Raw genomic sequence first — 27,273 nt, 5'->3', positions numbered from 1 at the left:
ATAGATCAGCCATCTCCTACACACCCCCGACTGGGGATCGAGCCCGCAGCCCAGGCATGTGCCCTGACTGGGAATCAAACCGTGACCTCCTGGTTCATAGGTCAGGAGCCACACTGGCCAGGCAACAATCATCTCTTTTAAAGTGTGCTGTGCACCACCTGGTTTTGAATGTCCCTGTATTGTTCTCTGGAACGTTCTCATTTAAAGAAAGACCTGCTTTCTCCTGACTGTAGCACATATACAAATGGACATGCATTATACATGCACAGTTCCCTTCCACACACACTGTTATCCACACACACACCACAGGCAAGGCAGCCCTAGCCATTCCAGCCAGGTGTCCTGGCCACACTAACCGCCACCTCCTCTTTCTTCTCTCTGCAGATGACGGCAACTGCTCAGACACCCTCTAAGGCCCAGGCTGTCCATATCTCCGCACCCACTGCTGCTGCCAGCACTCCTGTGCCCAGTGCCCCCATTGACCCCCAGGCCCAGCTGGAGGCTGACAAGCGAGCTGTGTACAGGTAGGAGACACCTCAGCTGTGCTGAGAAGCCCCAGCCAGCCTCAGGCCCGAGCTGTGAGAGATGAGACTGCAAGCCAGTGGGTGGGTTCGTCAAAGACAATGACCAGCAGCTGCTCCCTTCTCAGCCTTCTCTCTCAGATCAATCTGGAGATCCCTCAACTGGCCACTGAGGTTGGCGCTAGCACCCTGGAATTGTCTAGTGAGGGATAAGAGGGCCTGGGCAGTATCTTTCAGGGGGAGCCCTTCTTCATCCCAGTTGGGGAGATGAGCCCTAATGAACCAGAAACCCTCCACTCAGCAACCAGGCAGCTGCCTGGGGACTGCTGTCTGCCTCGTCTCACTGTTGCCTTTACTCCAGCAAGAGCTCTGCGCATCTATCACACCGTCTAGCACCTGGTATGATGCGAGCTTTAGTGTGCCTGATAGTCATTGGAGAGCTTGTTAAATGCATGTTGTGGGCTCCATGCTCAGACATGCTGAGTCCGTAGGTCAGGCTATAGCAACATGAACTTGTGAAAGCATGCCTGGTGACTCCAATGCAGCTGTTCCTGGAACCACATTTTGATTCATGGTCATCTTGGGTTTTTAGCAACAGGTGTGTGTGCAGCTGTGTAGGTCCTGGCACCTCCCCCAGGTGGGGGCAGAGAGCAGGAACTCGTTCCTTCTTGCTCTGCACCAGCCCATGCACCAGGGTGGGCCCAGAATGGTCCAGAGGGCGGAGGAGCTCGGGGAAGTTCCTGTTTACGTCTGTGGCTGGGAAGAAGCTGGCATCATCTGAGAGCGGGACTGAATGAGGCTCCAGCAGGGACTGAACTCTCATTCGTCCACTAAGAGAAGATGCCTGGGCCACACTCAGTTCTGAGGCTGGACCCTGGCTCACGTTTGCTGTGTGAGCGTAGGCATTCAGGTGCATCAGTGAGCTCCGCTTACCTCTGGCTGGGCACACACTGCCTAATGTCAGTAACATGTGCAATGGGCCACCCAGGGTGGAGAGGAAGAAGATTGATTCCCTCTTCCTCACTCCCCACCCCCCCCAGATGACAGTGCCTTTATGGTAATGGTGGCGATTATTGCTGTTATTATCATTATCATTGGCATTATTTTTAGTTACTCAGATGAGCTGACGGCCTCTAATGCTAACAGTGGGGAGTCCAGAACAGTGGGCTCTGATCCATAGATCCTGGCACAGGGGAGCTTGCCAGGCCTGAGGAAAGATACATCACAGGGCCTGCCCGCCCACCCCAATGCAAGGCCCGGCCCGGCTGCCTGCAGGCAGGAAACTCCACCTTGGACCCCAAAGAACACCAGGATCTGGCCACAGTCCCTGTTAGACTCTATGGGACCAGCCAGCCTCCCCCATCATGGGACTCGGCACTCCTGTCATCCCTGCCCTCCTCCCCATCACACTCTTATTGAACCCCTGCTATTATATGTGCTGGACTCTTGGGGAAAGAGGAAACCCCTAAAAAGATAAGTGCATGGGCTGTTCTCTGTCTCCCCCGAAAAGAAACTAACACAGTGGTCAGAGCTTTAACAGCAGAGCCTTCACAGAGAGAATGTATGAGTTGGATCTTAAAGGCCAGTAAGAGAGCTCACGGGAGGAGCAGCGGGTGGAGTAGGACCTGCAGGCAGGGTAGACCTGATGTGTTCTGGGAATGCCAGGAGCCAGAGCTGGGCGTGGGGAGACGTGGCTTCATCGCCACCCGTAAATTAACTGTGTGGTGGCTGGTGCCCTGCGGGGTGTGAGAAGGGAGAGGAGAGTATCATGGCCTCCGGAACTGCCTGATGGCCCGATGACGGGGGGCGGGGGGGGGGCGGTGTACAGCCACGGTGCTCCATGGATCACTGCTGCTCCAAGGATGGGCACAGCAAGCAGCGTGGAGGCACCTGGGAGCTGATTAGAAATGCAGAATCTCAGCTCCCCCAGACCTCGGGATGCAGGATCTGTACTTTAACAAGACCCCAGGTGATGCACATGCCCACTCAAGACTGACCCTGGGCACCTTCCCAGAGCCCTGGGGCTGGGCCCTGTACTGAGCTCAGATTCAAGTCTGGAGGGATCCCCAGATTAGGGGTGCACTTGCCTCTGAGCTTTCGTTTCTCCGCAGGGCCTCAGCAGCAGGTATAAGGGTTCACGAGACAGCCATGTGAGTACCTGGCACCACGTCTGGCTCAAACCATAGCGGTCCCCTGGCTACCAATTGCTCCATGGGCTCCATAGCCCTTCCCAGGACCCCAGACTCCTTCCCCTTGCCCCCCTCCCCCACCCCCAGGCCAGGCTGCAGGGGAAACAGTCACCCCCACCCCTTGTGGGAACTGCCCATCAGGATGTCACTCCTTCCTGTTCGCCTTCACACCCAATCTTCACCTCTCCCTCAGGCTGGCCACCCCACAGCCCTTGGTGTTTGCCCAGGTTATCTCTGCAGGTGGCCCCCCAACTGCCCAGCAAACATGGTGACCCCGCATCTCAGGTCATCAACACCCCCAGCTTCTCCGCTCTGCAGCCCTTCCTGCCTGCCCCCTGCCCCAGGTTGTCTCTCACACCACACCTCTCCCATTAGTACCAGCTGCCCTCTCTACAGCCCTCCTGCATGACTGGGAGGCAACTCAGCCTCCAGGAGGGTCAGGTGATTTTAATTAGATTTGCCTGCCTGGGGCAGTCCGGCTGCTCTGAAGCACTTCAGGGAGTCGGCATTTCATGTCAATAAATGTAATGAGACCCTTTTGACTCAGATTAGCGCCCACACTGATTTTTGGGAGCCCCCACCACAGCCCCTCTCAGAACCACAGGTGAAGAAAGAGTAGAGAAGTCCCCGGCCCCTGCAGGGCCACAGAGGGGCAGTGGGACAAAGGGAGGCGCACCTGTGAGGGAGGGAGCCTGCCAGTCCTCTAAGTTTGCAAGGTTGTGTTTGTGTATGAGGATGTGTTCATGAAGTGTACTGGTTCCCTCTGATATGGACTGTGCGTGTGTGTGTGTGTGTGTGTGTGTGTGTGTGTGTGTGTGTGTAGTGGGGAGGCCCGGTCTGTCTTTAATTGGATCAGACCAGAGCATCATCTGGGCTAATCAGCCAGGCAGCCAGGAGTCCCGCTCAGATTAATGACCGCAGTCTAATCTGAGCAGACCTGGTGATTGGCTGCACATCGTGGGTAATTGCGTTTGTGGCCCGGGAACAATACTGAGAGGGGGTCTGAGAAAGAGGCCCCGTACAGTGGGGACCGCAGGCTTGGACCCACTCAGTTCTCTCCTTCCTCAGCCCCCACCGAAACCCCAGGATTTTCCCCCAAGAAGTTAAAATGTAGCTTGAGCCATGGCCCCATGTCTGTGCTGGCGGACAGACGGACGGGTGTTGTCTGGGACCTGGCAGTGAGGTTGCCAGCAGCACAGAGAAGGGCCAAAAGGGGAGGTTAATTCAGCTTCCACACTCCCTCCTCCCCTCCAGTCTCCTTCCTTTCCCTTTGAAGTGAGTTGGTTCCCATGGAAACGATGATGTCCTGGGGAGCAGAAGAGAGGCAGGGAGCTGGCCTGGCCAGGTGCAGTGGAGGAGGAGGCTGGCTTTGCTGAGACTGCTCAGGAGGCGCTGTGGTTCTCACCCCTAAGGCTGAAAACCTCTCTGAGAACCCACGAAGTGGCCGGCCTGGCGCTGCAAAAGTGGCCTATTATTGATGGAAAATGCTGCGTGGAGGTGTGAGCACCGAGAAAATAGCAGACAGTTGTGCTTTCCTTCTCCATTAAAAACGCTCGAGAATTGAGCTGCAGGTCAGACGGACAGGGTGAGTGGCTGCTGCACCCTATACAGGTGACCCTTGAACAACACTGGGGTCTAGGGGTGCTGACCCTGAGGCAGTAAAAAACCCAACTATAACTGACTCCCCCAGAACTTAACGACAGTGGGCCCTTTGCATCCACAGATTCAACCAGCTGCGGAGAGAAAGCAGTATATTTGATCCACAGTTGGAGAACACAGGTCGGTAATGTAAAAATGCTGTTTATTTGATCCGCAGTTGGTTGAATCTCGGATAAGAAACCCGTGGATACAGAGGGCCATATATTTATTGGGGAAAATCCATGTATAATGGGGCCCGCACATTTCAAACTCATGTGGTTTAAGAGTCAACTGTATTTTTCCTTTGTGGCATTACTCACAATGGACTTGACGGTGTTAACATCATTTCTGTTTTTCCCACTAGATCAGTGATGGCGAACCTATGACACGCGTGTCAGAGGTGACACACGAACTCATTTTTTTGGTTGATTTTTCTTTGTTAAATGGCATTTAAATATATAAAATAAATATCAAGAAATATTAATCTTTGTTTTACTATGGTTGCAAATATCAAAAAATTTCTAGATGTGACACGGCACCAGAGTTAAGTTAGGGTTTTTCAAAATGCTGACACACCGAGCTCAAAAGGTTCTCCATCACTGCACTAGATTGTTAACTCCGAGAGGGCAAGGTCTGTGTCTGCATCTTTCATTGATTTATCCCAAGCGCATTACCTAATACCTTAGAGCAGCGGTTCTCAACCCCTGGGTCGAGACCCCTTTGGGGGTCGAACGACCCTTTCACAGGGGTCACCTAAGACCATCAGAAAACACACATATAATTACATATTGTTTTTGTGATTAATCACTATGCTTTAATTATGTTCAATTTGTAACAATGAAAATACATCCTGCATATCAGATATTTACATGACGATTCATAACAGTAGCAAAATTACAGTTATGAAGTAGCAACGAAAATAATTTTATGGTTGGGGGTCACCACAACATGAGGAACTGTATTAAAGGGTCGCGGCATTAGGAAGGTTGAGAACCACTGCCTTAGAGTCAGCCGTCTAGCTGAGGTACTAGATCAGTGCTTACTGAATGGACTCACTAACCAGGCTAGGCAGTACCCATATGTACACCATGGTTCTAGGTTGCTGTGCTGGCAAACTGGCCCTAGGGGACAAGGGATGAGGAGAACCCTGATTTGTAGCATTAGCTGATTTCCAGTACAAACGCTCCCACCCTGGTCCATTTCAAGTTCCAATGTGATGCTGCTAAACAGAGTTGGGAGAAGATGCACCGCTGGCTCTCGCCAGGCTAAAGTAAAAACCCACCCAGGTGCCCAAGTCCCAGGCACACAGTCTCTGCTCTAAACAGCTCAGCACATCTCACCACCGCTTCTTCAGAGAGATTTTCTTCGTATCTGTAGCCACGAGCCTACATTCCTTGGTCTTCACTGTTTTGTCTGGTCTACTCTTGGGTCCTAAGTTTGAAATGTTCTCTCTTTAAAAATTAATACTTAGAACAGTGCCTGGCACAGAGTGGGTGCTTTATAAGAATTTGCAATTGTGCTTTTTCTCCTTAACCCCAAGGCAGGGAATTTTCTTCCTTGTAGATTGTACCCCACATTGTCTATCTGTTTGAGTGAAGCCCCACCATCACCCCCAACTTCCCCACCTTCTCCAATTCCAATCCTCTCCTGCTTTATCCATTGACAAACTTCTTCCTGGCAGCCCCAGAAATCCTGCCAGGCGTCAAATCATTCTCCTGCCTCTTTATTTTCTCTGCTTTCAGAGTTGTGACCTTTCCAGAGAGCACTCCCAGTTCTTCACATCAGTCTCCTCTCACAAACCACAAACTCGGACCTTCTCCCTTCGTGTGTGACCTGCTGTCCCATTCTAGTTCAATAAAAGCAACAGACATTTCCAAGCCCTGTTTATATCACTCATGTTCCTGTCTCATCCAAACTGGGTCCCTCTAGAGTCCACACTCATTTGGGGAAAGGTCAGAACAGGGCAGTGGGCAGTGTTCCCTAGCAACCATCCTTCTGAATGAAGGTCACTGACGTTCTAAGCTTGATCTTGATAGTCCTGTAGCTCGAGGTGCAAATGCAGCAGAGTGGCCGTGCTGGGCAGCCGGGCGAGATCTAGAAATAGACTTGGTGATAACTAGCTTCATCACCTTGAGCATGTTAATCTCTCTGAGCCTCTGGTTTCTTAACTGGAAAAAGAACATAGTAATAGCTAGATTAAAATGAGATCTTATTTGATAATACCGGACCCACAGACCAGTGTGTCCTACGTAGACTGGGGTGGGGGTATTATAAATAAGAGCCAGCTTGCCTCCCCATGGCCAGTGGGTGTCCCTGTGGCCTGTCTGAGCTGTGAAGGGTCTAGTGTATTCAGGGAGATGGAATCCAGGGTCAGGATCATGGCTCTGGACTTAGATTGACAGGGTTTACCTTCTGGCTTCACCGCTAGCCTGGTTTCCTCATCTGTACAATGGGGCTAAAAATAGTGCTGTCTCTTCAACAGGATTGTCGTGGGGATTAAATGAGGTAATGCATGGCGATAGCTTGGTACAGAACCTGGCGCATGAAGCACTCTGCAGGCATCAGCCACTGGCAGAGTAAATGATGAGAGGTGAGGCAGCAAGAGGAGGCAGGAAAGGACTCCCAGTAGGAGGCTCTTCCCACTGCAATTCAAATAAACGTGTACCGAGCTCTGCTGTGTAGCAAGCCTCACGTTAGATTCCAAGAGGAGTTCAGAATAAGGAAGACTTCAGTCCGAGGAGTGGGAGGAAGACAACATAGAAAGTAGTGTCACATAAACTTGGCACATGGGATAGGCTCAGAAAAGTATTCGTGGAATTGCCTGCAAGCTGCTGGCCGTGGTGCAGTGTGGGAGAGTTGCACTGCTTTTCCTAAGGGAGGCGAAACCCACCGGAAATGATAACCCAGCTGCCCTTCCCGGACAGGGCTGGAAGACGGGGTGGGAGGAACCCCGAGTTTGGGGCTGGTCCTGCTGTGACTGTCCTCGTGAACAGCAGCCCGGCCAGGACCCTGGGAACTGGTACTTCCTAATGAAGTGTCTTTGAGGGAATTCTTCCACCTTGTGACCAAAGGGTGTCTGGCTCCAGGGAGCTGACCCTGGGCCTTAACCCTCCGCCTTTCCTGGCATTGGGCTTGGTCATCCCTGGAACGGCTGGGCGAGGGGCCTGAGGACGGTGGGGGAGGAGTTCAGCCATTCCAAGGAGTTTAGATGCTCTGGACTAGGTGCTGGGGGTCAAAGCTCCAGGCTGCATCCGTCCTGGGCTTTATGGGCGGGGCTCTCGCAGACACTCCTGGTGTTTGAAGCAAGTGGCCTCAGAGCTAGCATCCCAGCTGTTGACTGTAGTCAGGGGCGTGAACCCACTGGAGCCATAATCTAAGAGTAAACCATGCTCCATTCTCCTTGGCACCAGAACAAGCCTGTTTCCCGCCTTCCTAAAGGCATCTGCAGACCCCGCCCCAAGCCCCGCCTCCGCACATCCTGCTGGCGGGCGGGCACAGAGGCTGCAGCTGCTGGGCCCAGGAACAGGTGTGTTCAGAGGCAGTGGGTCCTGCTGCTCCCACAGCTCACCGCCTGGCCTAGGCAGAGCTGAGAGTCCGGGTACCTGTGAAGACAAGGCCCACCCACACGAGATGCCGAACCTGGAGTGCCAATGACTTGCCTCCTCAGAGGTCAGGTTAGGCTTGAAGGAGACAATGAATGCTAGCAGTGCCAGTGCTTGGCATGTAGAGGCTCAGAGTGAAGCATGGTTTCGTTGGCGAGTAGTTACAGTCCTAGACTGGATCTGCCCTGTTACCGGAGGGAAGTCAACCAGCAGGCAGGTCTCCCGCTAGTGCGATGGGGTGGGTGGGGTGGAAGGAGAACAACAAGCAAAGCCTGGGGGTTCAGGTGGCCAATGATTTCTCACCAGTCTTGCCCTTCTTTTAACCATAGCGCCACACTCTGATTTTCCCAAGCACTGGTCCATTTTTGGTCAAATGTAAAGATCATAAGACTGAGACTTCCGTCTAACTTCTGACTCTACCATTGGGCAAACCATTGAACCTCTTTAGATAAGCTTTCCTCCCCCACCAGGTGGGTGTCAGATAGAAAATGTAAGGCCTCTAAAGGTGTTAAAGCCTGGGCCCTGGCTGGCTGGCTCATTTAGTTGGAGCATCCTCCCATGCACCAAAATAGGGTTGTGGGTTTGATTCTCAGTCAGGGCACATGCCCGGGTTGCAGGCTTGATCCCCAGTGGATGGCATGCAGGAGGCAGCCGATCGATGCTTCTCTCTCATCATTGATGTTTCTATATCTTGTTTCCTCTCCTTTCCTCTCTGAAATCAATAAAAACATATAAAAAATAAAAATAACAAATAAATAAATGTTAAAGTCCTGTTCAAACACAGAGTACTATTAGGAAAGCAGGGTTTTTTTGGAAACTGGTTTGATGAGCAGAGATTCTCTTGCGCTGCAGCAGTCCTGATTCTCGAAGGGACAACATGGCAGTTCAGTTCTGAGACCCCAGGACACATGTGACTCAAGGACGGTAGAGGAAAAGGGGGAGGAGGATGAAGTGATTCCAATAATCGTTCAAAAACAGTACATGGACGGGGGAAGAGCACAACATTTGGAGTTTGGACACCCAGATTTAAATTTCAACTCACTAGTCACTCACTAGCTTGATGTAATTATTTAACCCATGGCACCTCAGTTTGCTAATCAGTAAAATGGGAATAATAAGAATATTGGGTGTTTAAATGCAATAAGTACATGGAAAGGCACTTTATAACTTACAGAGTGCCTGCCAGCGACCAAGGCACCGTGGACACAGCTCCCCTTTCCACATCGTCCTTTCCCCCGAAGTGCTTTCTCTCTGGGGATGGTGGCATCTCTGGTGACTTGGGTAGGAGCTCTGACTGGCTCACACTAGCTGCCTACCCTCAGGGAAGATACTTTCTGTGCCTCCGTTATCTCTCCTTAAAATGTAGGGGCTGGTCATCAAAAAATCAGGAGACAGGAACTGCTGGCGTGGATGTGGAGAAAGGGACCCTCGTACACTGTCAGTGAGATTGTAAATTGGTGCAGCCACTTAGGAAAATTGTGTGGAGGACCCTCAAAAAAGTAAACTACCATGTAATCCAGCAATTCCACTGCTGGGTATGTGTCAAAGGAAACAAAAATATTAACTCAAAAAGCTATCCGCACCCCTGTGTTCATAACAGCATTTTTTACAATAGCCGAGACATGGGAGCAATATATATGAACATTATTCAGCCATAAAAATTAGGTAAACCTACTATTTACAACAACATGGACATAACTTGAGGGCATTGTTCTATGTGAAATGAGTCAGAAAGACAAGGACAAATACTATTTGATCTCACTTATCAGTGGATTCTTAAAAAAAAAAAAAAACAGCAACAAACAAATCAGACTCCTAGATAAAGAGATCAAACTTGTGGTTCCCAGGAGGGGGAGGGAAAATTGGAGGAAGGTGGTCAAAGGTGAAAAGTTTCCAGTTATAAGATAAATAAGAACCAGGATGTAACGTACAGCAGGATGACTATAGCCGCACTGCTGTGTGATACACAGGAAAGTTGCTAAGAAAGTAAATCCTGAGTTCTCATTGCAAGGAGCATTTCCCCCATTTTTCTTGTCTTTTCATTGTATTTCTATGAGGAGATGGATGTTAGCTGAGCCTACTGTGCTAGTCATTTCATAATAAATGTAGGTCAAACCATCATGATGTACCCCTTAGACTTATACAGTGAGGTGTGTCAACTATTTCTCAATAAAACTGAAAAAAAAAAATGAAGGGGCTGGACATGAGATCCTACCAGGTCTCAGGTTTTAGGTTCTTGGTATTCTTGCCCTTGAAGACTAGCCTTAACAATCACTTTGTTGAGATTTCACATTTTTTAAAATGTGCCAGGAGGGAGGGGTGTGTGTGTGTGAGTGTGTGTGTGAAGGGAGCGGGCAGAGCACACTGTGGCCAGCCCTGGGCCACACTTGCCGGGAACAGAGCTGTCCACCACCTGGGGAGGAGCGACAGTTGGGGCCCTGGGACCCCAGCCGATGCAATTCCAATTTAGCAACAAGAAGTCCTCTCCAAGACAACCCAGGCTAACACCGCCCACTGGGCAGGACTAAAAATACACCCGCACGGTGTCAGCGTCACACCTGAAGTAAAAATACATCCGCAGGAGCTGCTGGCTTGCTCCCCCACCCCACTCCGCTCTCTCCATCTGGTGCCTTTGAGCGCGAGGAGTGGAGGGCTGGGCAGGCACCGCCTCCATATCACCCCCTCCCTCCAAGACCCTGCCAGCCCACCCCGCCACACACACCCCAGCAGAGCCCAAAGCAGGCAAGTCTTTTTGTAGTAACTGTGGCTAGAAACTGCCAGATGGCAGTATCTGATCCCAGTACCCCAGCAGGAATGGATTCTGAGCCGGAAAGAAGTTCCGGATTGTGTCTTGGAACCTTCATTCTCGCAGTCGGGGCTTCTTTATTCACTCACTCGTTCCCATGCATAGATTCACCAAATAGTTACTGAGCCTCTGCTGTGTGCCAGGCACTGTGCCTGACCCCTGGAAATTCAAAAAGAGGACGGGCATGGCCCGGAGGAGCTCAGCATGCAGTGAGGAAGACAGATCTGTGCACACAGCTACAGCCAGTAGAATGTGTCCCAAGGGAAATAAAAATAAATGCTTACTGGCAGTGCTGTTCTGGTTAAAAAAGGAGGGTCTGGGTTTCTGATCAATTGCACGTGGCCTCTCTTCTCCTCTCTCTGTACCTCTATTTGAGTTGGCATGTGGGCTTGTCCCTGCCACATGAGTCAACGGAGGTGGGAATATAAATTGATTGGAGCGGACGGTGTCAGTGTTGCTCTGAATCAAAAAGGTGCCCACACACTTCCTCTTCCAGGGAAAAGGAGCAGCTTACGAAGCGTCAGGCACTCCACATGCTTCTTCACCGAATCCTTACAGGTACCTGCGTGGTGGTGGTGTCCCTGCTTTAGAAAAAAGGAAACTGGTTCCTAGCCGGTTTGGCCCAGTGGATAGAGTGTCGGCCCGTGGACTGAAGGGCCCTGGGTTCAATGCTGGTCAGTTGTAGGCTCGATCTCTGGCTCTGGTCCGGGTGCATGTGGGAGGCAACCAATTGCTGTGTCCTTCTCACATCAATGTTTTTCTCTCTCTGTCTCTACCCCTCCCTTCCACTCTCTCTGAAAATCAATGGGAAAAATATCCTCAGGTGAAGATTAACAACAGAAAAAGGAAACTGAGACTCAGAGAAACTCAGTAACTTGCCCCTAAGTCACACAGTTGTGTGACCCCAAAATCTAGACTTGTTTCAGCGCGCCCAGCTTCTCGCCCTAAAGGAGGAGGTGGTCCGGGTGGAAACCCTGAAGCACCCCTGATGCTTCAGAGGAGGTAATGCTTCCTCTTGCTGGAGACGCCCTCGAGGCGCCTGCGCAGAAGGGATGGCACTCGGAGCTGGATTCTGAGACGCCCGGAAGGGACAGGTAGAGACCCAGGAGCAGGCAGCTGAGGCGGAAGGACCAGCAGGAGCCCCAGGCGTCTGGTTGCCTGAGCTGGTGAAGGGGGATTGTGCAGATACGGGGCCATCCACCACGTTCTGGGAGTCTGTTGAGGAGACACACTGAAAAGTGAGGCCACACTGTGAATGCCGCGTGTTCGTCTGAGGATGCTTATTGATTTCCTCAGCATCCAGAAGAAACATGGCGACAGTTCTCACAGTGAATACTTGTAAGGGGCCTCTGGCAGTGGAGAGATGCCCAGGAAAGGGGCAGCAGGCCTCCCTGGAAAGTGGCTCTGGGGCATTGCCTCTGATTCTGGGATCCCAGTGACCTCTGACCTTGGGCTCTAGAAAAAGAGGATCAGGGTTCCAGCCCTTGAACCCAGTTTCCAGTTGGTGGCCCTTTGGCAGCTGGAGACCTCCACGTGCGTCAGTGCAGACTCGGTCGCAGAGCTGTCTGGGTGGAAATTTCAGGGGGACCAGAGCATGGTCTGGGCCCGACTGCCACAGAGGACATCAGTCTGCTGGCTGCTGAGGTGTCGGGAGGGGCCAAGCAGCCACCAGGCCGGCGGCTCTCCAGCTCCGCGACCGAGTCTGCACTGACGCACGTGCTGGAGAGCCGCCGGCCTGGTGGCTGCTTGGCCCCTCCCGCCACCTCAGCAGCCAGCAGACTGATATCCTCTGTGGCAGTCAGACCATGCTCTGGTCCCCCTGAAATTTCCACCCAGAAATGTGGCTCTCCTATCATACAGTCCACCCTCATCCCAGCCTGGAAGGGCTGAGGGGCTGTACCCTCAATGGAAGAAGCAACCAGGGCCCAGGGAGGGGTAAGCGCTGCCCTGGCGTCCCCTGTCTGCCTCTTCCCCAGCCGATGAGTCTGGGCTGGGAGATGAGGTGCAGGACAGCCTGGGGGCTCCAAGGTCAGTCCCAGGGGGAGAAGGTGGACAGCCAGGCAAGCTGCCACACACTTGGCTGGACCCATAATTGAGGTCTGCAGTCCCGGCCAAGGTCACAAGGGAAGGGATGGCTGAGAGGCTCCGGAGTGATGGAGTGGCATGACTGTGAATCACAAGGTTTATCACCCAGAAAGAGAACCAGCACTAATGTCTCCTGCATGCGGCCAGCCCTGCCCCCAGCCTGCAGCGCTGTTTCCGTCCACATATCCCTTCTCCATCCCTGTCTCTCGTGTTCTTTGCATCCTAGCCTCTCTAAAGCTCTGTGTTTTTGCCTTCTTTTTTTCTTTCTTTCTTGCATTCCTTCTTTTTTCCTGTCTCTGCTTCTCTGTCTCTGATCCTCTATGCAGGAAGAAATGTTTAAAAACAATTTAACCTCGGTTGTCCGAGGAGGAAGGAAGGGAAGCAGAAAAGGGTCCTCTTGCCTTTTCTTGAGTCCTTTTAACAAAAGGAAATAAGCCTCACCCTAACAGGGGAATTAAGTCAGGGATAAGGACGAGAATTACCAGGAAGTCGTGGTTTCCATCCCAGGGGTCTTTGAAAATGTTAGGGAGACCTACTGAGCAGTTTAGGTTAAGAACACCTGTCAGGAGGTGGGGAGAGCTAAAGGGGGCTGTGCTGAAGCCCATGTGCTCATGGATGCGCTCAGAAGCCTTACCAGTGTGCGTGCACGTGTGTGCATCTGTGTGAGGGTATGTGTGTGAGGGCGTGTGTGTGTGTGTGTGTGTGACCTTGCGCTGAAGGAAAACTGGGGTTCAGCAAGGGGTCCCTGCCTCTCTGCTGCTACAGAGAGGGTGACATTCACCTCCACTGGGGCTTCAGCCCAAATCCTGCCCAGTTTGGGCCCAGGGTGTCGGGGGCTGCTCCTCTACCTCCTGGCCCCAAACCGGGCATTGCAGGCCGGTGAATTGGGGTGATGTAAAAAACACAAAGGCAGAAATGTCAGAGGTAATTAAACCAAACGATGGCTTAAACCCCTGCAGAAATCAACGTATCGGGTTTAATCACTGCTGCAGCCAGCGCAGGGCTGCGAGGCTGCGAGAGGCCGCTTCCCTGGATTGTTAACAGGAAGTGCGTATCCTGAGCTTGATTTTGGTTCAGATGCTCCTGGGAGAGGTGATGAGGGTGGGGTGGGGGTGGGGACCTGGAAAAGAAAAAAGAAATAATAAAATGTTATTTGAGATCATCTCTTCTTGCCCGCCCTGGAGCCATGCAGCTCCCTGCTTGGGGCTCTGCCCCCCCTCCCGGCGCCCAGGAGCGGGCACAGTGCTGAGTGTGCTAAATTAGGCCATTAGAGAAATTCATTTCTCTTTATTAGTCTGTGTCAAATCCTTTTTATTAGTGGCTGGAAACGACCTCTCTTCCTCAGTGAAATGTCATGCAGGTTCCCTCCTTCTATTTGTTCTGCACTGACGAGGCTCAAGCTCTCCCTGAATTGAGCGGTGAGATTTATTTCCTCCAAATTTTGAACGGCTTAAGAGAGATTGGGGTGGAGGGGGCGGTCAGGCGGAGGCGACAGGGAGAAGAGGGGAGAGAGCAGCGAGAGCAAGTGAGCTCCTCTGGAGGTCAGGTGTCCTCTGGAAATAAAATCCAGCGGCCATCTCTCACATCTTGTTCCTCATCTTCCGTGCCTGGGACCGAGTTTCCAGGTCCCTACTTCTATCTCTCTGATGGGGGAGATCTGGACAGCAACACCAGGACACACTGAAGCTCAGGGGCCATATCCCGTGTCTCCCTGGAAACCCTTCTTCCCCTTCCATGCCTGCACACACTGGGACATTCATGTCCCTGCTGACCAAGACACCCAGCTCTCGGGGTTCCTGCCCTAGTCACCCTATCCTGTCCCTCCCCAAGCCTGCATTAGGGCTGCCAGCCTCATCTCCAGCTGTAGGCAGTGATGTTGGGGGGAGCTTAGAAATACAGGTCCACCCTTAGTTGGACAGCTGTAGGCTGGGCAGCTGGGGCGGGGCTGGGCCCTGGGCTGGGAACAGCCTTGGAGAAGCCCAGTGACTGCAGCCACAGACCCTGCTGAGTCACTGGGATGCTGAGCCTGGTTCTCGGGTGATGCAGTGTCTCAGCGGTCCCTACGCTTGAGGTAGCAGGGAACAGTCTGGACTTACAGAGGGATCCAGGTGGATAGAGCAGGGGAGCCACATGCAGCCCCTACCCCGGTGTAGTACATGTGAAACCTGTGGCTGAGCTCAGGTGCCATCTGATCTCCTGGGCTCAGGGACCTGGGGGTGGGGTAGGTGGAACCCAGCCAGGAGCCTGGAGAGGGTGGGGTGTGAGAAGGGAGGGTTTGGAGCTGAGAGTTTGGCTCGGGTCAGGAGAGACTGGAGAGAAGCAGCCATGCCAGCCTCCGGGAGTCCGCTCTGTGCTCCGTGGCCCTCGTTAATTTGGGGGGGAGGGATGGGAAGTATGTTTCGTTCTTCTGAGAGATAGCAGGAGCTCCCAGAAAACACCCCCAAATATGCCACCCACACACATTTTGGGGAGATCTGATGCCTGGAAGTGAGAGGTTTATGAAAAGGACTTGTGCTGTGGCCCAGTGTACATGACAAGGCCTCCAGCCGCACCCCCCCTGCACCCCACCCAAGGCCCAGTTCTATCTGAGACTGTGATCTGAGTCCTGTTCACCTCTCCAACCTCACCTCCCTTCAATCCCCTCCTGACTATTCTGTTCCAGCCACACCGTCTGGATGTTGTTCCAGAAACACACCAGGCTCATTCCTATCTCAGGCGCTTTGCTTTTTCTGCTCCGAAAGCCTCTCCCTCTGATTTTTGCATGACTGCCTCCTCATCATTCAGGCTTCATTTAAATGTCGCCTCCTCAGAGGGGCCCTCCCTGACCACTCTCCTCCATGCAGGGGCAAGGACAGTGTTAGAGGGGACCACCCTCCCATCCCCATCCCAACTCTAGTGCTAGTATGTGAGGGATGCAGTCACCAGTAGATCCCTCTTTCCCTACCCCACACACTATTCATGCTGTGTACACAGAATACTGAATCCCCGCCCAGATCACACACACAACACATGGCACATACACACACACTGCCCACAATGTAGGGCACATGCACACTCTATTCACCGAACACAAAATCTGCACCCCAACTTGAAACACACAACCCACATGCACACGTACTGTATACATCCCACACTGTGTGTGCACACAATGCAAACACACAAGAGCACATGTACACAACACTCCCACTGGCCTCGCTGACAGGTGCGCACACACACACGTGCACACAGGCGCCCCCTCTTCGTTCAGCAGCTGCCCACCCCCCTCCAACGAGAGAAGGGAACCAGCGGTGACCGGCGGGGTGCACCCACCACCTGGCACGGCGCTGCGGATTATTAGTTCCTGGTAATTTAGTGCCCTTGTACAGAGTCGATTTGTGCCTTTCATTCCTAATTGATCTAGTGGCTGTTTAAATGGCAGCAGGCATCTGTTGAGAGTAGGAAGGTTCATCAGGCGCAATAATTCATAACACCGTCTGGAATTTGCCTTTCGTGTCCCTCAGCTAAAGCGCTGCGAGCTCTGCTTAAATCACGGCCGCCGAGGCTTCCTTTGGTATTCCGCGCAGGGCCGGGAGAGGCTTGCATTAAACTGGGATCAGCTTAGATTAGACCATAATATGCTGCGGCATTAGTGGCTGCAAATGAAGACTTACGCTGGAGTTTAACCCTTCACCTGGCTCTCTCTTTGTTTTAGCCGATGGCTAAGGGAGCCGCGGTTTTCCCTGTCGGCTTCCTGGGGGGCTGCGTAGGTCTTCTAGAGATTTGGGGCCACAGATGGGCCACATTCAGATATTGACCCTTTTTTCCCTGCAGACAAAAACCCAGCCTGCAGGCCAGCTGTTTATGCATCAGCTCTGAAAACAAGAGTGAGCAGGCAGTGTCCAGGGCAGGCCCTGCGAGCCAAGCAGCCCACCTGAAGTGGGCCCTGACTCCTCCCCCCACTGCCCCTGAGCCTGGGGAGAATGGCCAGCATATATGGGGGGCTAAGCACCTAGAATTATGAGAACCCCAGAGTGGACAGGCTGGGAGGGTTCTCCAACCAGCCAGCACTGTGAGGCTGGGCGTCAGTCCTCCTTGCGTTGTGTTTGATCATAGTGTGCCAGGGGGAGCACCGTCCAGTGTACTTTCAAGTCTTGTGCTTTTCAATGTGGCAGCCACCAGCAACATGTGGCTGTTTAAATTAACATCAGTTAAAATTAAATAAAGTAAAAAACTCAGTGTCCTAGACACAAGTCATCATTTTTAATCCCCACCCAAGGATATGTGTTTATTGATTTTTAGAGAGAGGAAACATTGATAAAGTAAAAAACTCAGTGTCCTAGACACAGGTCATCATTTTTAATCCCCACCCAAGGATATGTGTTTATTGATTTTTAGAGAGAAACATTGATGTGAGATAGAAACATTGATCTGCTGCCTCCCATATGTGCCGCAACCATGATCGAACCCACAACCTAGGTATGTGCCCTGACCGGGAATTGAACCTGTACCCCTTTGGTGTACAGGACAACACTCCAACCAACTGAGCCACCCAGCCAGGGCAACAGCCCCTTGACTTCGACTAGTTAGTGGCTCTGTGTTGGAGGGCAGACCATGTAGAACATGTCCACGTGGCAGGAGTGTTACTGGACAGTGCTGGCCGGAGCAGCCCCTCTCGCAGAGGCCCAGGGGCCAGGCCTGACACATGCTTCCTCCTCTCCCAGCAGGCAGAGCTTAATCAAAAAGAAAGAGCTAGATTGTGTGGTCCCAGGGGACTGAAAAGAGACCAGAGGAGGGTGTAGATGCTTTTCGGGGACCACCATGGGAAGGAAGGGGGCTCTAGGTCCAGTGTCAACAACCCGTGCAAACATATGCACACGTACTGGGAGTTAAGACATAGTCATTCACACATGCTGCAGAGAAATAAGAGTGATATGCACTTATGTGTGCACACAGGTGTGCACACATAACATATATGCATTCAGCAAATATTTGTTGGGATCCACACGCCTCTGCTAGACTCCGAACAGACTGTGGTGAATAAGGTGGGCTTGCTTCCTGCCCTCATGCAGCTCATATTCTAGTCAGGAAGGCAGGTGATAAAGCAAAGAGCTCAGGGAGCCATCAGCGTAGTGTGAGGGAGGGGCAGTCAGAGGAACTTCCCAGAGAGGGTGGTGTCTCCACCAAGACCCACAGAGCCAGCGAGGTAAGCCCTCAGCTTACAGAATACATCACACACATACCACCCGCTCACTCACATGCTCCTCATTCCCTAATTCATTGTCCGTCACTGAGTATTAAGTCCCTGCTATGAGCATGCAGGGCAAGGCCCTAAGGATACAACGCTCATTAAGACAGGGTCGGTCCTGGAGGACAACAGTGAGCAAATACAATGCAGATAATCAGGTGGTTACGGATGTGCTAGGTGTGGGATGATGGGAAAGTGCAGGGAGGTGATATTCCTGTGATTGGGTGTCTGGCCTGAACTGAGTCAGCGAACAGATGCAGAGCAGGTGGAGACACCTGCCCGCCATGTGCAACCAGAATTCAGGCTCACGCTCATCCCCCCTAAACACTCACAGACACACAGGCACTGCCCTCAGCTGGCTCCAGACAGCCAAGAATGGGTGTCTGACCAACTGCTAATGTTCATGTTCGGGACTTGTCTGGATACTACCCACACTTCCTTCCTGGGTTGACCTTAAACCAGAAAAGGACGCCTACTTCTCTGAAGGGTTACACCCCTCACTCTCATCAGATACCCATGCAGGTTATCTTACCAAAGAGAAAAGGCAAGCACCGGTGGGGAGGATATCGCCCTCTACGCCCAGGGATGGGAGACTGGGTCTTCCCAGCAGGGCGTGAACTGCTGCCATCTGGGCTGACCGTGGGGACTGGGGGCGATCTCAGGAGTGGGGCCTTGGGAGAAGTGCGGGGAGCATGGGGAAGGGGCCCTCATGGCTTCTGAGCCCAGCCAGCCGCAGGTTTCTGTGCGCATGTGTGAGCTCTTGCTGTCCCCACAGGCACCCTCTTTTCCCGCTTCTGACGCTGCTGTTTGAGAAATGTGAACAGGCCACCCAGGGCTCGGAGTGCATCACCTCCGCCAGCTTTGACGTGGACATCGAGAACTTTGTCCACCAGCAGGAGCAGGAGCACAAACCCTTCTTCAGCGATGACCCAGAACTGGACAATCTGGTAAAGACCCTCCCTCCCCACCCCGGCTAGGTTCTCCATCCCCTGTGGTTCCTCCAAGTGCCCTAGAAATGATCCTTTCTTCATTCATTCAGCAAAAGGTGTTGTGTGCCACTGTGGGCCAGGCACTAGATGGTCCTCTAGCCACTGAGAACCATTTCTAAGGTCCCTAAACCAAGAGCTGCAGGCACAGGTCTGGCTGCCTAAGCTCTCCCCTTCTCTGGTCTCTGCCCGCTGCACACATGTATCCCCTCCAGCCTCTTGCCATGCAGACAGGAGGAGAGGGGGGGCGTGGCACCCAGAATGTATGGGGCAGTGGTTCTGAGGGCTGGAGTCCTGGCACGTTAGTAATTCACCAGGCTGGCACAGGTCTGGCTGCCTAAGCTCTCCCCTTCTCTGGTCTCTGCCCGCTGCACACATGCATCCCCTCCAGCCTCTTGCCATGCAGACAGGAGGAGGGGGGGTGGCGTGGCACCCAGAACGTCTGGGGCAGTCGTTCTAAGGACTGGACTCCTGGCACGTTAGTATTTCACCAGGCCTGTGTGCTGCAGTGTGGAGGGTGAGGGGACAGGCACATTCAAGCACATCAGCAGATAGAGAGACCTGGAGACACAGTCCTGTTGAGAAGGAGGCCAGCAGATGTCCTGCCCATTTAGGGGGACACAGGAGATCAGGCTTTCAAACCCAGTGTGTTACCCAGGTCATCACTGTAGCCTGCTGCTCTGTGCAGCCTGGACATGCCAGCAAGTGTCTGGCTCCGTGCTCCCCTTGCCAACACTCCCTGGGTCTCCAGGTCTTCTCACTCACGTATTCAGAGTTCTGATTCAGCCCAACAAACCTTGGTTAAGGGCCTGCCGTGTGCCAAGCCTGCCCAGGGGAAGTGGGTGTTGTAGAAGCTGCCCCGGCGGCCCCAGCCCTCCGGTGGCCCCAGTCCTCAGGTCACCGGACTGGGAGTGGTCTGGTTGGTGGAGTCGTCCTTGGACATCCCACCCCTCACGTGGCCTGATTTACCCAGATGAGTAGCCACAGTCCTGGCTGGGCGATTGGTCAATCAATTATTTTATTTTCTCTGTGATTTAAAATTTTTTAAATGACAGTTTACATTCAGTATTATTTCGTATTATTATCAGGTATACAGCATAGTGGTTAGACAACCATCTACTTTACAAGGTGTCCCCCAGTGATGGGTCAATTGTTCCCATGGGGACAGTTGGAGGAGCACCTAGAGATGAAAGCCCGGGGCTGGCTTCCCTGTTCACCGTCTGTGCGACTTTGCTGACTTCACTCCTTCGAAGCTCGGTTTCCTTGCCTGTAGATCCAATACACCCATCTCCAGTGACTGTAAAAAAAACACGAGTGAGGTGGCTTGTGGAACTAAATGGCCTTTAAGAACGCATACCATCCAGAAGGTTAGTCTCAAGTGCAGTATCCTTACACCAAGGCATTCTAGCCTCCCAGCCCCGCCTCCCCAAAACTTTACTTGGGGAGCCAAGCAGTGCCCTTCGCCGCCCTCTTGCAGTCGGGAGCGGGAGGAAGAGGCCAACCACAGGAGCCATCATTAGAACAGGAATCATGTAGCCAGCGCAGCCAAGATGCACATAATTAGAAATTAGAAAAAGGTCAGATCGCGTCATTATCAGCTCAATCAGCTGCCGAGTGCCACAGCCAGTTAATCTGGCATCTGTATTTTTTACAACCCCGCACACGTAGCCCAACGGACTGTAACTCTTTATCCGGACAGATATACTGCGCAGCAGAGCAGGGACATAAAATGAGAGACCCCGAGCAAATGAGCTGAGATAATTGAGAGATTTATTTTATATATATGTGCGTGTCAGGGCGGCTTTCTCCTGCCCTTGAATATTGACTTTCACAGATGAAATTGTCAGGAGGACACAGAGGTCCCCAAAACTTTGTCCCACCCTGGGATCTCGAGCTCTGATCCCTCTCCATGTCCCCCCAGCCCCACCAAGCCCACCACTGGGCATGACTCCTCCCACCTCTAGCTGCACGTGCACGGGCCCCTCCCCCCCAAAAACAACAACACCAATTTGCATGCTGTACCTTCCCCTCCTCCCAGAAAGTGTCCTGGACAAGTTCCCATGGGAACGCTGACTGAGCTCTCCTGGAGCTGCCCAAAGACCAGAGAGATCCCCAGACTGCAGTTTCTGAGGGCACTGCCCTTCCTGGGAGCCAGCTGCTCCCACTGCACACGAGGAGACACAGCTGTGGAGAGAAGCAAGTCCATGTACAGATGAGACAGCACAGTCCAGAGACGGGAAATTACTTTAGGACCAGGACCAGCCTATGGCTCCTCATATGCTCTCCCTCCACTGCATCACCCCCTCCCTTCTCCCTGGGACAATAGAGTCCTACTTCCTAGGAGTACCCCCCACCCAGCCGCTGTGGCTCAGCAATTGAGCTTCGACATAATGAACCAGGAAGTCAGGGTTCGATTCCCAGTCAGGGCACATGCCAGGTTGCAGGCTTGATCCCCAGTAGGGGGCGTGCAGGAGGCAGCCAATCAATGATTCTCTTTCATCGTTGAGGTTTTCATCTCTCCTTCTCTCTTCCTCTCTCTGAAATCAATAAAAATATATTTTTAAAAAAGAGGACCCCCACCAGGTCTCCCCCAATCCCCACACTCTGACCCTCTCTACCTCCCCTTTCCGACGCTGGTGGCTAGGCTGGGATGCCCCCAGTTAGTGCCATAGCCACTCTCCACGCCAATTCCCACTCCCGCCCTGTGCTCACCAGGCCTCTCTCTTACCTGCCCCCCGGTCCTCCGCTCAGGTCCAACCCCCTCTGACTGGCAGTTGGTAAAGTTTGTAAAATTTGCAAGTTCCCCAAACCCCTTTGAAAAGTAGAAGCTTTTTGTTTTATAAAATCTGATTTACGGGCCCCCAGTGCAGGGCCAAGGTTTTATATATTATGCAAGATTTCAAACCGAGGCTGTAAAACCTATGGTTTCAGTTTCATGCATGGAATTTTTTTATGTGTAAATTTTTTAACATTTATGGGGCACGTTTTAATGAGACTCTGGTGTGGCTCAAGGGACAGATTAGGGCTGCCTGGCCGCAAAGCCAGCTCCGAAATGGGGCCCCACCGGCCCCTGGGCCACGCTGAGGAGGCAGGGCCCGAGGCTGGAGCCGTGGAGAGGAGCCAGGCCGGAGTTCCGGGCACGCAGAGGCCTCGCCAGCCCCGCTCAGTCTCTCTGTCAGCCTCCAGTGCAGACTCCCTTCACCCAGACAGGAGCAGGAATCCTACAGACATGAGAAAAGGAAAGGAAAAACCATCTAAGCTGGCAACCATGAGCATCTATAGAGCACTTGTTAGGTGCCAGGTGCTCTTCCAAACACTTTACATATAATTTCTCACTTAATCCTATTTCCAAACCCACAAGGCACATATTATTACTATTATTCCCATTTTAAGACGAGGAGCTTGAGACACGAGGATGTCGCTAGCTCAATGTCACACACTAGCACGCAGCAGAGGGAGCCACGTAGCCACGCTACACCATCGCTCATCTTTTTTAGTTCTTTTCTGGCCACCTTTCATTCAGTCCTCACTATAACTCTGAGGGGGGTCACTGTTGTTGTCCCATTTTACAGAGGAGGAAAGTTGAGTGCAGAGACTATGTAAACTGGCCAGGGCCTCTCAGCAGGTGGAAGACCCAGGACTCAGCCTCCAAAGCCCACTGCTCTGCCATTTCGTTCTCTCAGTGGTCCTGTCCACATTTTACAGAGGAGCTCAAGGCCTAAGAACCCAAAGTTACAGAGCTGCTATTTGCACCATGTGGGTGTAACTCCAAAGCCCACCGCCTTCCTCGGCACCACACTCCTCCAGGCCAGGGCCTCTCAGCAGGTGGAAGACCCAGGACTCAGCCTCCAAAGCCCACTGCTCTGCCATTTCGTTCTCTCAGTGGTCCTGTCCACATTTTACAGAGGAGCTCAAGGCCTAAGAACCCAAAGTTACAGAGCTGCTATTTGCACCATGTGGGTGTAACTCCAAAGCCCACCGCCTTCCTCGGCACCACACTCCTTCTCCGAATTGAGGAGAAGTGACCTGTTATTGACTTAAAAGTGTTTCACTTGTCATGCATGATGGCTTCCAGAAAATGTTCATCTGTCTCCCCATAATCTGGCAGTTCCCAGTCCCTGGTCTTCATTTTTCTTCCAAGTCCCATTTCTTGTTCCAATGACCTTACACTTACAACTGGTTGGGCAGAGCTGGGCGGGTCTGGAAAAATTCCTGATTAGATTTTAGCTTGGGCTGCCCTAATGACCCCCAGGAAATATCAGAGCTTGTGTGTTTATAAACTCCTTCCTCTGCAAGTGAGAGAGAACCGTCCCAGCTTCCCAGCTCACAGAGGAAGCCTTCTTAACTGCTGCGTGCAACTTCACAGGGCACCTCATCTCAGCCTTCGTCCCTCATCTCCGAGGGAGACATGCCCTGTGGTTATGAGACTCAAATGAGATAATGGAGAGAAAAGCATTTTGCATCTTGTAAAGTGCTCTGTCTGTAATTGATTTGAAAGGCAAGATTTATTACCATCAAGTGAAAAGGCCACGATCCTACGAGAGAGGCTACTTTTTAGGAGGAACTTGGTTGCGGGAGGGGCACGTTGGCATAAAGAACTGACATTGATCAAATAGCTACTCTGTTCCCAGAACATTTACATACATTATCTAATTCCATTTTCACAATAGCTCTACCGTGTAAGCATTATCACCCTAAACTTGACAGAAAGTTTAAATGCTTGTCTGGAATACCCAGGCAGGAAATGAGCGATTTGGAGCATCATGCCACCTGACCTCATGGGAACCAGGAGCCCCATCCATGTTCTGTCCTGGGACCCCTGGGGCCACGTGACCTCATGGAAACCAGGAGCCCCATCCGTGTTCTGTCCTGGGACCCCTGGGGCTAGTGCACATGGCATGAGATGAAAATATAAGGTTGCAGCTTGTTTTGCTTCTTTGAAGGGTACTTCTTAGAAAACAAGGGCTGTGTCTTTATTTTGAACGAGAAGGGAGGGAGAAAAGCTGAAAAAGGAAGCCAAACGTGGGGGAAGGAATTGAGGACACATTTATCACATTTGGAGATGATATTAAATCAAATGGAATGGTTATTGCTCCAGAAAATTTGGAATGACTTTTTATATGACATTGATCATTTAGAAAAATAGCCCAATAAATCCAAGTTTTATTCTGATTTAGAGGCAAAACCCCAAATTGCAAACACGTAGGACAGAGGATGATTTACAAAACACAAATACAGAAGAAAAACTGGGAGTGATTGTTTTTCCACTAGCTGAATATGGAATAGCAGTAGGAAAGCCAGCAAGATATTAGAAGTTATTAAAAGAGGTTAAAAAATGTATATGCTTTTGATTCCCTGTGGTTCATAAAGCACTTTCACGTTATTATTTCCCTCAGCTCTTAACCAAGCCTGTGAGTTAGGGATGATCCTCTCTCCATGTTACAAATGAAGAAACTGAGGCTCAGAGAAGTCATGCAACTGGCCCAGTATCACCCAGTTTCTAAAGAGCAGGTGGACTCAGATCCAGGCTGACTGACAGCACACACACACACACACACACACGCACACACGCACACACACATACACACGTCCCAGGCTTCCTGCTCTACCAGGCAGCGCCCCACCTTATCGGCGTTGCCCATCTTTTTCTCTAATATTGGAAGGTCCTCCATATTCATTGCCTCAGAACACCATGATGATTTACGCTACCTGCTTAAATCTTTAAACCAAGTCTATTATTCCATAAAAAAGTAATCCTTCCACTGAGCGGTGTCAGACCGAGTGGTGGGTCCACTTTGAGCACCGAGCACCAGACCCAGCTTAATCCCAGTGCATGTCTATTTCACTTCAGCAAAGCTATCCAGGTGGATTTTACTTTTGAGTTTGTTTTACTGATCTGTATTTTCTGATTCTTTTAATAAGTCCTTATTGGCTGTTTTTAAAATAAATGAATAAATGTGTGTACTTGGATCCAGGTGGATTTTACTTTTGAGTTTGTTTTACTGATTTGTATTTTCTGATTCTTTTAATAAGTCCTTATTGGCTATGTTTTTAAAATAAATGAATAAATGCGTGTACTTTTCTGTGTGTGAATATGGGTGTATTGCTTCATGAGAAGATTTAAAAATAAATGAGTGAGTAAAATGTTGATTAAAAATGAAGATTGGGCCAGCACAGAAAAGCTAAGAGAAAGAAGGGAAGAAAAAACAGAAAGAAAGAAGAAAGGAAGATGTAAGAAGAAAGAAGAAAGGGGGGAAGGAAGAGAGAAAAGGGGAAAAGAAGAAAGGTTGAAGGAACCAGGATTCTGTTGCCTGGAAAAGATAAAGCTAATTGGACAGTTTATTCCAGGCAGGTGCTTTCTCCAGCCTATGGCACGTTGTGAGACAATATTCACGTCGAATGGATAACATTGAATTAAGGGAGCCGGTGCTGATAGAAGCACTAGATGTTCTTAGTGCCCACAGGAGGCTGAGCAAGCGCTTTCTGTTAAGGCAAGAGAGAATTTGGTCACTTCATGGAAGAATTCAACAAGCAGGTTGAGAGAACAGAGCTTTGGCATGATGAGGTTCTGATGGAGACCATGCAGCCTGTGTCCTAGAGGCTTGGCCCTTCTGCTCACCACAGGCGGCCAGATCGTCTCCCAGTGCCCCTTCCACGCCGTCCGTGAATTGAGGGCAGGAGTCCTGGTGATGCTCAGAGTCAGAACATCGGAGGCACCTGACAGCCCACTCCTCTCTTCTTCCGCATGAGGAAGCAGACACCTGCATGGGTGAGGGATTCTGACTCCTGGGCTAGACCAGGAGTGAGAGAGAAGTCAGAGCAGCTGAATGAGGGGAGGTTGCCAGGGAGGGATCTGGAAATAACTTCAATATCCCCAAAGCTAGTTGGTTTTTCTGGAATCCCATAATTCCTGTCACTGAGTCACGTTCTCCTTAAACCATGCACCTTTAAACTGCCATTTTGTACACATAAATTCCAAGGGCCGGGATTGAGGGCAGAGCAACACAGGCAACCTGGCTTCACATCCTAGCTCTGTCGCTTACCAGCTGTGTGACTCTAAACAAGTAAACAATACCTCTGGACTTCATTTTCTCCCAACTGTAAAATGCGGAGGTGGTTGTGAGGTAAATAAGGCATGCCATAGGTCTAGTACAGGGACTGGGGCATAGAATAAGAAATGTTTGGGTATTGTTAACAATCAGTGAGCATTTAATAAACACCTTGTACTGTGCTAATTACTCTAGGTACAAAACAAGATCTTCATGGCCAAAGTCAAGTAGATAATTCGGGCAAGAGCAAATATTTATTCAGTGCCTAACCCCATTTTTTAGTTCAAATAATCAATACCAAAGTGAGTATTCTCTGTGCCTGGGAGAGCCCAGGCTCCATCGGCTCAGCCCCATGGAGGGAGCACTTAGGACAAGACCCTGTGATTGAGCCCTGCGTGAAGACCCAAAATTGTTGGTTTCGGCCTTTGAGTGACACTTAGTCTAATTCATAACTCCAAGAGCCCTTAATTAGTTGAGTATAGTCCCTGCCCATCAGACAATTCAAATGCCAACCCAGGCACTTTCCACTTGAAATGCCAATGAGGCTCAGAGAGGGGTGTGGCGCTGGCAGCTCTCTGCACAGCAGAAGTCAGAATTCTCTGCAAGAGATTCCCTCCTTGTTTTCCTGGGCATCCAAATACCCGCCAGAAGTGGGAGGGGAGGGTGAAACAGGGACTCTTGTATATTACTTATGGCAACATAAATGGCTTACCAAAGGCAACAAGCCCCCCTCCCCTCTTTCTCTCTCTTTCTCTTTTTAATCCTTATTGGATATCCTCAATGGGTATTTTTCATTGACTTTTTTTTTTTTTTAGAGAGAGTAGAGGGGAGAGAGGAAGAAATAGAAACATCAATGTGAGAGAGAAAGAGACGTTGATTGGTTGCCTCTTGTTTGCACCCCAACTAGGGCCTGGAATCAAACCCAAGACGCTCTAACCACTGAGCACCACTCTTTTTGTTTACTTTTTTATATATATACTAGAGGCCCAGTGCACAAAAATTTGTGCACTCGGGGCGAGGGGTCCCTCAGCCCGGCCTGTGACCTCTCGCAGTCTGGGACCCCTCGGGTCCCACTTGCTGGCTTAGGCTTGCTCCCCGGGGGATTGGGCCTAAGATGGCAATCAGACATCCCTCTGGCAGCCCGGCAGCCCTCGGGGGATGCCCACTTGCCAG

General features: G+C 51.3%; 1 protein-coding gene across 4 annotated transcripts in view; it reads left to right on the top strand.

Moving 5' to 3' along the window:
* PKNOX2 (PBX/knotted 1 homeobox 2) overlaps positions 1 to 27,273 on the top strand; it is a 291,449-nt gene that overhangs the window by 225,171 nt on the left and 39,005 nt on the right. For all 4 annotated transcript variants that reach the window (XM_005870910.2, XM_005870912.2, XM_005870911.2 and 1 more), the window contains 2 exons: positions 385 to 524; positions 18,841 to 19,012. In XM_005870910.2, the coding sequence (XP_005870972.1) occupies positions 385 to 524; positions 18,841 to 19,012 (312 nt within the window). The remainder of the gene's footprint in view (positions 1 to 384; positions 525 to 18,840; positions 19,013 to 27,273) is intronic.

The sequence above is a fragment of the Myotis brandtii genome, unplaced genomic scaffold (assembly GCF_000412655.1).
Source record: "Myotis brandtii unplaced genomic scaffold, ASM41265v1 scaffold325, whole genome shotgun sequence".
Classification (NCBI taxonomy): domain Eukaryota; kingdom Metazoa; phylum Chordata; class Mammalia; order Chiroptera; family Vespertilionidae; genus Myotis; species Myotis brandtii.
The sequence above is the reverse complement of the archived record's forward strand: the minus strand, read 5'-3'. Positions and strand labels throughout refer to the sequence as shown.